We start from the raw sequence: 10404 nt of genomic DNA, 5'->3' as shown, positions 1-10404 counted from the left end.
GATTTCTTAATTATGCATATCCAACAGCCTAGTTCCAACAATCCCATTGTTCTGGTTTCACGTGAGTGGCAAGACACTCCCTTGCACTCGCCTTCGCTCGCCTGGAAAGAGCCGTAAGGGGACAACATTTTTTCGATAAATTTTAGCCAGTCAATTCAAAAGTATATCATAAGTAAAGCTTGATCTGAAATTCAGGGCCGTCTACGTACCTTCTCACTTGAAGACCATTGTAATCTTGTAACGCATCAATAACGAGACTTAAAAACTTTTATTGTTGGTTTTTTGTTTGTTTGTTTGTTTTTCTTTTATATATCAGACTCAAGATAAGGTCTAAAAGGTGTTTTATTGAAAGCTCTGATTTACAGTAAACATGATCCTCTTATTGTTAACCCCTTAACTTGGAAAAAGTTCTTACTCCGTGCCATTTCACTCTTTACTGTAAAAACCTTGTTTGATGATCACATTTAAACCAGGCTATGAAATAATTTGAATATCACGTACTACAATGAACTAGAATTCTCAAAATGAGTTAAACAATTCTAAAAATTAACTACAATTTAGGCTTAAACAAACTACCAAATATCTAATTTAGTGATATTCTTAGACCTTTTTTATTTTTATTATTTTTTTTTTGGAGTGAAATATCGATGGTATAAGTGTAATATCTCCGAACGTCTTTTTAAGTCTTAATGATTATAATGCTCGCAAACGAGTTATGAAAATTCTAATAAATGGGCTATTTAGATCATCGATGCACCACAAAACGTCTAATAAGCGATGTCTTACCCTGTTTATTTTTTTCCCACTACATATCTTAAAGCTTGTTTGCGTACCCAAACTTTTTTCTAAGTTATCTGATAAATCTATACTCATGACAAACGTTCTAACATAGCGAGAATAGACGTCACTTTACCTCATATTAGTTACTATAATGCTCGAAAACGAGTTATGAAAATTCTAGAAATGAGCTACTTAGATAACTTAATAAACTGCTAACTGAAACATTGATTAGTGACGTCTTATTCAGTAAATTGTTCTTCTTTTTGTCCCTTTTGTATTAATTTCTCTTGCAACTAGAGATACTGTTGAAAAAAAAAGAAAAATTCGAAATTTACCCTGATAACTCGCCAAAGGTGCTGTGGAATTAAGCTATTTTGATTGTTGTTATTATACTGCCGAATCCCCCGTAGCTAAAGTCCAGACCGTGATTTTTTAAAGTTCCTTGATATAATCTCCAGCCCTAAATAACATTAACCGTAACTCCTATCAACTAATTGCTCGGAAAAAGTTACAAAAAAAAAAAAACTATAAGAAATGAGATTGTCAGGATGCTAATAATTATCTGCCATTGGAAATCTTGAACCACACAACTGACTAAGTTTTATCGTCGAATACTAAGTGCTTTGGTTTTTTTTAGACTCAAAATGAAACATTCTCCCAGAATTAGTCAAGAACCTAGAAATGACTTATTTAAATTTATGTTTTACTGCCAAATCTCTGCTAATTATTATTTAAGCCCGTTAGTCTTTTTTAAAATCAGTACACCTCCAAACTTCTTTGTTCTTTTCTAAATTAAGGATATTTCATAAATGAAGCAAGCTGAAAGCGATTTCACTCAGAAATACTCGTAAATAAGACTATCAGAATTCTAAAAACGAACCATAAGATCGTCAATATACTACTAAATATCCAATAATTGACGTCTGTGCCTCTAAATGATTCTAAATTTTATTTTTTTATTGTTTGCTTGTTTCCTAAAATAGAGATACTAAGAAACGTAACTTCCAAACATAATCTAAATGCTAAACATTTGCTATGGTTATGATATATGTCATTTTTTAAATTACAGTTTTAGGAAAAAGAAACTGAGGTAGTAGGTACTCTAAATGGAAGCTATTCATGGACTTTAAAACTTTAAATTCCCTCTAAACTACGAGTAAGCCTAATGAAGCCGAAAACATTACAATGAAAATCAGCTAAAATTCATATCTGAAACCACTGAGGAATTGCTACTCCCTCAAAGTTAATCATGTATACTACTAATGATAGCAAATAACTTCAATAAAAACGATCAGTAGATGGACATAATTTTTCTAATTACCACATGATCATTACTAGAATTGCTTTTTCTATCACTTAAATCCTTCTGTTCTTTTCCCCAACCATGAAGGTCTCTTTTACTAATGGAAAGAGAAAAAAACACATTTATCAATGCATGCAGAACAACCAACCAGAAAGTTAGTCGCTCATTTGGCTTTGGCAGGCTGATCCCCACAGGCAGCTTGAAAATAAATTACTCCATGCCCGCTGGTTAAGCAGATAGTCAGGCAGATAGTCTTACTGGCAGTCTGAGAGACAGTATAAAAGAGAGTCAGGCAAACAGTCAGGCAGACAGTCCGTCAGAAGGTTAGGCAGAAAGCCAGATAGACATTCAGGCAGACAGTTGTGTACAGGTTCAGGCAGACAGTCAGAAAAACAGTCCAGCAGACATTCTGGCAGACATTAAAGCAGACAGACAATCATCCAGTTTGGCAGACAGTCAGGCAGATTATGAGACCGTCTTTCAGCCAGCTCAAACAGTTGATGTAATCTGACGGCTTACTAGTCAATTGACCAGTTGGCCCATCAACCAGATTGTTAATTAGAAACTCTAACGGAGAACAATTTACATTATTAACTAAGGTGATTACACTAACTCATCTTATTAATCAGTAACTTGGTAAGGTTAGGTCAGCAGGCAGGTATGCTCATATTTTTACTTATCGTACATCACCAAAATCAGGATAAAATCGTTTCCGTTTGCAAAACCACAAGCAGCAGATTATAACAATTACGAATCACACTGCTTTCTTCCACAAGTCTAACAAACTGAGAAAGGGCAGTGGTCTTCTTAACATGTAATGGATGCGGAGGTGAATATTACAAGTAACTATATAAGTCGGTAGGTTTGTTGTACACACTAGTACATTAACCTTCGCATTTAATTAAAACTTTCATTTCTAAACAGGCAAAGAAATGTCGGAAATTTCCTAGGTATATTTTAGACAAGGAATTGACCACGGTTATAAATTGCGGTAGCACTGATATACACTTCAATGTAGCGACGTAGAGTTTAGGTTTGAGGCCGTTGTATTAACCGAAAAATTGGCGTTCGATAAGACCTACGAAAATATTGGCTTTAGCTGGTTTCATTGTTACCTGTTCTTTTTTTTGTAATAGTTGTCCCCGAATGAAAAGCAAGTGTGCATAAGCACTGTTTCGGCTAAGCTGATTAGTGTTTAAGAACTAGGTCCCATAACGGTACGAAGAGGTTACGTTGCGCTTCCAGTTCCGCCAATGTCATAAATAGCATAACTTGCACTTATTGCAAAAAGATATACATTGATGACGCAGAACGGTGACTAGGTGGCCAATTTCTAAAACACCTTTGCAACGTATAAAGACGCATCCAAACGAGTTGCTAGACACTTTAATTTTCCTGAACGTTCTAGGAGTCACATGGCAGTCTACGGCCTTTCCCTATATCTAGGCAGTTCGGAGGGGGGCAGAACTCTAGAGCAAAAAAATTATCTTTCAAATTGACACTCTTGATCCCCACAGTATTAACAAACGCTTTTTATTCACTCTAATATTCCTTGTCACCATGTTCTCACCTATAGCGTATCTCCATTTTCCACATATAAACACTCACACAACCTAAATTCCTCCATTCGCTCTGACGTAGGGCTGACGCTCGAGGCATCAGCTTTGAAACTCTTCACGGGGGTCAGTTTACATTATCAACTCGGTCGATAAACCCAAGTTATCTGATTATAAGGAATATTACCTTCCTCTTCCGTGTCCATGTCAGGCTCAAGCACTTTCTTGTCTTCTTCTTCGACGTTTTCAGCTTTTTAAGAAGATAAAGCATTTGATAAAATGTACATTAGTTTCAGTCGTTCAATCTTGCTTTGACTTGAGCATTTTAAGAAGTCATTATCTTTTTTCCCAGGGACTACCAAGGTAAAAGATATGCTTCAATAATTCATCTAGCGCGTTAACACCTTGGGTAACCAATCAAAATCTCTATATCCTTTACCTTCGTCACTTGGCAATGGAATCTCTTCACTCTCCACCTGCTCCTTAGATTCTGTGTGATAGCAAGGTTGTTAATTATAATGAGATATGAGTACTTTAAGGGAAACGTATAGAATGCATTATAGTAACTGTCAGTGTTGCTGTGTAGGCTAACGCATATATAATACCTATCAAATATAATAAGTGGTCTTCATAATAAACCCGGCCCATGTTCGAAGCCACCAAATTGGCTCATTTAGCTGTAAAGGTTAAAAAAAATTAAAGCAAAAAGAAACTGAACCGTATGAAATTTACCTTCTTCAATTGGCTGTTCAGGCTCACGCTTTTTCTCTCCTTTCTGACCTGGAGAAACACATTTTGGAAAAAATTAGTAATCGAATACTTGTAAACTTGAAACTAAGCACATTATGGCATTATGAGTAACTAATAAGATGATTAAAACAAATGACATTTGTTGAAAATTTTTCAACTCTTGTATCAATAGCTATTAAAGATATTCACAAGGTATTGCGCAAGAGTCTTCCACCCTAAACGGGCATGAGGCAGGTGGTGTTTGGTGCACTTGCGTGTAGGGCATGAATACGTCTAATTTTGTCCAATTTCCCCCACTCTGTCTTTTAAGTTTGCAAGAGTCATTATTTTCAGTTAGTGAGGAAATATTTTTTTGACCTTAAAGGAGATGGTGACCACCTAGCTTCTTCTATGAATTCATTCAAGAGACCGAAATAGAATCTTTTTTGTATAACATACAAGGATATATAAATAAATATACCACAAGCCAGTTTTGTGGAACCAGCCAGCACTTTGGGTTGTACGAGGCTCCTCTTAATTCATTGTTTGGTAGACTTACATAGTTTGTTTAAAAGTTCTTTGCCTTCGACAGTCTTTTCAGTGGCTGGTCGGATGTCAAAATCATCCTCATAATCTGTTTCAAAGGAACAAGTAGAGTAAACCATGCCATGATGCTTATGTTATACAGCTCACATTATTTCACATGTGTAAGTTTATGCGCATGATAACGTGTATTTGAAATCACACTTTTTCAAAAAAACAGTTCATGTGACTCAATGCTTTCTTTCATTAACTCCCACCACATCATTTCTTGCTCAGCATCTGGCGATTCTCAGGAACAATTTTAAACAGCAGTAGAAGTTACAATTTACAGTTGTAATGATTACAGTTCTACTCTTGTGAATAAAACAGTTCTGCATGAATTGTTTTAATATTTTTGAAATAAAAAAAAATTATAAAAACATAATAACAGGCGGGGAATTTTATTTCAATTAATAAGACATTTTACCGGAAGAAGATGGGGTCTCATCTCCTCCACAGGCTTGTTCCATAGCTGTCGATGGACCAAAAAATTATTTTCAAATTTAAGTTATTTACCTCATAGTAGAACCGCAAACTTAAATCATGGAATGATAATTGTGAATACTTATTAGTCATTAACTAGAGCTCTGTCGTATGGGAACCAAGTGAGGTTCAGAAAGTGCGTAAGGAGAACTGTCTCCAGAATTGTTGAAGGTAACTTAAGAAAGACCAAGGGAGTTAGTTTTATTATAGGTTTTTTCTTTCAGTAATCAGCCTATCGTGATTACATTAAAATTTATGGCGTTTATGTCATAACGGGAAGCCCTTCCTCTATTTTTCTTTTCTCAAAATGCACAAAAAGAATTATCGGAAGAGGAGCAGAGTGGTATGTTTCCATTTATTTATTTTAATCAGGAAGAGTGCTAACATGTGGTAGATGATTTAATTTAAATATATACACGTGCCATGCGAGTTGAAAACTATGAAATCAATCACATATTACCAAAATCATTTAAAAAAAAGTACATTCATACCCACGATATAATACCCACGAGTACTGAGACGAATAATTTGCTTCAGAGGTTTCCCATTTGATTACCCACTTAGCTAATTGCGGAATGATGTTTCAGTGAAAATAAGTATACGGATGGAATACTGACCTGGTTGCAGAAAAGGCGATTCAGGAGCTTCCACTTCCGGGATTTCGTTGTGCTCTATTTCTTGCATTTCAATCTGCTCTCCTATGGGAAGAAAATGTGGGAAAAAAGGGAATAAAAAGGAAAAGAAGAAACAAAGGAAAATCATTATACATTGAACACTACCAAGTTGGAGAGAAGTCATTTAATTTGTAATTACACAAGGAATCATCATATATTACCCTCTTCGTTGTTGGCGTGTTCTTCATTCATAATCTGTCCCTGCTGATCATTTCCTGCTTCCGCTATGTAACAGAACAAAAAAAAACAAAAAAACAAAAAGCAAAAAAATTGTCTTAAACTTTTACAAACAAAGATTAAGGCTTATCCAAACATCAGTTTAAAAAGTCATTCTTCAAGTCAGATCTGCATCTTTAGAAGCTTATCCATCTATATTTTGAAAATGGTTCACAGTTTTACGCTCACATTCTATTTAAAAAAGGTTTAATTTGCAAGTGGTATCCATTTGCCCCAATATTGCTTGGTTCAGAGATCTGGTGCCTAAATTACGGCGCGAGAAAGAGGCGAAGTCTATCTCATCGGTATGAAGAATAATTAGCGAAAGTTTCTTGAATTCATTGTTGGAGAGTGAAAAAGTATTTGTGGGAGAGAGGAACTGATAACATAGCTAACAAATACAAGTTCCCAAATTCAACAGCGTAAGCGTGCTTTATAATCCTTTGTACACGCTAATAACATCAGCAGACATATGCCTCCAGATTGAAAATTTTCCTCAGCGATTGAATGCGAACTTGCGGACGAGTTTGGCTGAGAGGTTTTCAAGAAATTTATCCTTTCCATCCCGATTGAGATAGACCTTTAAAAGCTCTTATTGAAAAGTAAATCTGTGGAAGGATACTCGTTTGGGAAGCGATGATCTTTTAAGTCTTAAAAGCGATGGCAAGAGCTCTCGGGTGAGCAATACTACGATTCCCAAACACGATCCGAATTATGGATGGAAAACGAAACTGAATTTGCTGAAAACAGTCGACTTCGCTATTTTGGGGCATTCTTTTGCTCGTTAGATATATTTTTATAAGTGTTAACATATCTGAAGTATTCTGCAAAAGAAGATTTTGTTTTAGATGTGATAACTTTTGAACACAACGCTTCGCAATATTCTGGCCATGAAGTCAAGTAAACAGCGATCCCAGAAATGTGAATCTTTAACGCGGGTCGAACATACGCAAAGAAATATGATTCTTTTCGGCAATACATAGCGTACTTGGTATTTATTGGAATGAAGCGTTTCTCTCTGATATTTTTACGTCTTTTTTGACTTACCTTTCAGTTCACGTTCATTGGGTAAACCCGACGTATATAAGAAGTGACTTTGAAATCTGATTGCCAAGTATGCACTGCGAATTTTATTTTAAAAATTTTGGTTTCTGAGTACATTATAACAAAAAAATGTCAAATTTTTTTCTAGCTCGGGGATAGGTTATTGAACTTATCTAGTTTCATTAGAGCTTGTGATTGTTCAAAGACGACTTATTTGAGACTAACTGCGCGCTGTATTTCTCGAAATTTTCCCAAATTGTGAGAAAACAACATGCAACATAATGCGTTGACAATGTTATAAAACAATTGGTTGATACTTCAGCTGTGCATTCGTGGGATATGAAGCATTTAGGAAGTTTTGATAAAACCCAAAAAACTAAAGTTACGGCCGTTTCTACCGCTTGTTGCGCACTATCTTTACATTGCACAACAGGTTGCATATGCAATCCAAACTTGTGATGAACCGCCGACAGATTTATTCTTCCGGCTGGTGACCTTGAAGTTCTCCACACTTCTAGTCTTGCCAATTACAGATTTCCAGTTCGCAAATGAAAGATTTTGAGTTCTTTTCACAAATGACAGAATTTGCATTTCGTTTAATATCATTTTGTTTTATTTTGCCTAATACAGTAACCCCCCGCTACGAATCAGCAGGAAAAAAACAGAATAAAAAATGCTACAACATAGGGTAAATCACGGCATTAAAAAAAAAACTGAGGCAAGGCTGCATGCTGACGCCGGAATGTTCGAGAAGTTCTGCGTCCATTCAAAATTTTAAGGTGTGGCAATTTGCCCTCACTTTGTTATCATCTGCCCTTCAATGCATCCCTCGCGCATAAATCTAACAGCTCTATATTTTTTTACTTTGCCGCCATATCTCTCCCACACAAAAAAATAATAAAAATGAAATAAAATGAAATAAAATTGACTGTCCCACTTTGAAGTTCGAAAAATTTTCGCTGATTTTTACTACCTCGGTTTTTCCTCTTTATACCGATGACAGTTCATTCCCGCGCTGAAGTTGCGGCACTTTATCTCTGAACCGCTATAACTCGGAATAGCTCATGAACATTAAATTATGATTTCTAATCGGGTCGTTTCTCCTATTGACATTATAAATTTAGTGCTTAGTCCCCATTTCTTCCCACAGTTTTAATCACTCTCTTACATTAATTTCTTTTCTTGCCGGCCTCGTCTACAATACCTTCTGTTCTTTACGAAAACCTGTTATAACATTTTGTTTATTATGCCTTTGAGATTTAAAAAATTTTCTTTTTGTCTGTTTGTTTTCGTTTTCTGTTTTTTTTTATTGGAAGCAATGTTTGTTTTTACCATTTCATACCACTTTCACCCTCATCTCCTCCAAGGCCTTATTATGGTATGTATAAATGCACCGTACCTTCTTGATTTTGTCCACTTCGGAAAATAGATCGAACATTGAACCACAGTTTCCACAGTTTTGGTTTCAACACAGCTTGCACCTATACATTATCAATTTATGCGGCAGTTAATGAAAGAGATATTTACTAAATTGCATTTAAATTTAGGTTTGTCGCCATGGTTATAACCAACAGTGAAGAAGCAAACAGAAAAACTGTGCTTTTCCACTTCTGGGGTACTTCGCGAAAAATATACAAAAACAAACTGTTATCGACTGTAGCTTGAGGGTCTCAAAATATCATTTGTCAGTCGTAATAAGAATAAATTCAAGAAAGAGAGAGGTTGCCTTTGAGTGAAAGTATCAAAATTTCTGGAAAACAGTGGGAATTATCGATCTGTGTTGGTTTCAAAAATCATTTCGCAGGGGTGTCTGTTAAAACTGAAAATGACAGTGTATCGTATTTCAAAGCAAGAGAAAACTGTTACCTGTGGAGTAGAAAGCGTGTACAGCAGTGGGTTGATAGCTGAATTGATAGGCAGGGCGAACACTGCAATCCACACTGCCAGATCACCAGGTGGATCAAACGTTTTCTCGACGTGCGACTTGATGCCGATAGCAATGATTGGTACCCAACACAGGAAATCGGTCAGAATAATGAAGAAGACTCAGAGAGAAGAGAAGGCGGTACATACTCAGTTTTATGCATATCTTACTGAGAATAATTTAATTTCACCCAACCAGTTTGGATTTAGATTGAAGTCATCTACTATTACTGCCACCATTCAGCTTTCTGATCAGATCCTTCACTCCATGGATAATGGTTGCCTGACCGGTGCGGTTTTTTTAGACCTCGCCAAAGCGTTTGACACTGTCAATCACTCAATACTGCTCCAGAAGCTCTCAACTTATGGTGTTGATGATGCTGGCAAAGCCTGGTTTACTTCATTCTTAACAAACAGAACACAAATGACTAGCTGTGATTATGCTTGCTCCAAAGCTGCCGCTGTATCGACTGGCGTTGCTCAAGGCTCTATATTGGGCCCACTTTTATTTATAATTTACATGAATGATCTACCTGATGTTTTGCAATCCTGTCAGGTTACTTTATATGCAGATGACACTGTTTTATACCTCGCTTCCAAATCTACTGTAGACTTACAAAGTAAGATTAACGATGACTTAAAACGTATATGTAGGTGGCTTCGGGCAAACCAACTGACTCTGAATGTTCAAAAATCCAAATTTTTGCTTATCGGTAGTAGTTCCCGCTTGAACAAAGTTGAGTCCATACTTATTTCGGCTGATGATACCCCTCTCGATAACGTAGATTCTTTTACTTACCTAGGCATTGTGATTAATAACCACTTCTCCTGGACTGACCACATTGATTATATTCGTAGTAAGGTCAGTAGAAAGTTAGGTCTTTTAAGGCGTATTAAATCTTGCCTCCCCCTCAACGCTAGAATTATGTTTTTCAATAGTTTCATTTTACCTATTTTTGACTATGGGGATATCATCTGGGGAGATCGCGGAAATGCGTCCTTAATGTCTGAGCTGCAAGTGTTGCAGAATAAGGCCGCTCGCCTCATTTTAGACTTACCTGTTTATTTTTCCGCAACTGAGGCCCTAAAGAGACTTGGCTGGAAACCATTACTG

At 36.2% G+C, this 10404-nt stretch overlaps 1 protein-coding gene across 1 annotated transcript; it reads right to left on the bottom strand.

Moving 5' to 3' along the window:
* Positions 1 to 347: 347 nt before the first annotated feature.
* Positions 348 to 10399, bottom strand: LOC131793261 (uncharacterized). The gene is made up of 11 exons (XM_066166476.1): positions 10349 to 10399; positions 9234 to 9350; positions 8767 to 8848; positions 6269 to 6331; positions 6051 to 6131; positions 5378 to 5422; positions 4928 to 5002; positions 4372 to 4419; positions 4079 to 4129; positions 3827 to 3889; positions 348 to 2180 (listed from the first exon to the last, which is right to left on the bottom strand). Exons 1-11 carry the CDS (start codon positions 10397 to 10399, stop codon positions 2137 to 2139), a joined length of 720 nt encoding a protein of 239 aa, XP_066022573.1. The 3' UTR covers positions 348 to 2136.
* Between the last annotated feature and the right edge of the window lie 5 nt (positions 10400 to 10404).

Source organism: Pocillopora verrucosa, chromosome 5 (genome assembly GCF_036669915.1).
Source record: "Pocillopora verrucosa isolate sample1 chromosome 5, ASM3666991v2, whole genome shotgun sequence".
Lineage (NCBI taxonomy): Eukaryota > Metazoa > Cnidaria > Anthozoa > Scleractinia > Pocilloporidae > Pocillopora > Pocillopora verrucosa.
Note: the sequence above shows the minus strand (reverse complement) of the source record. Positions and strands in the feature narration are given on the sequence as shown.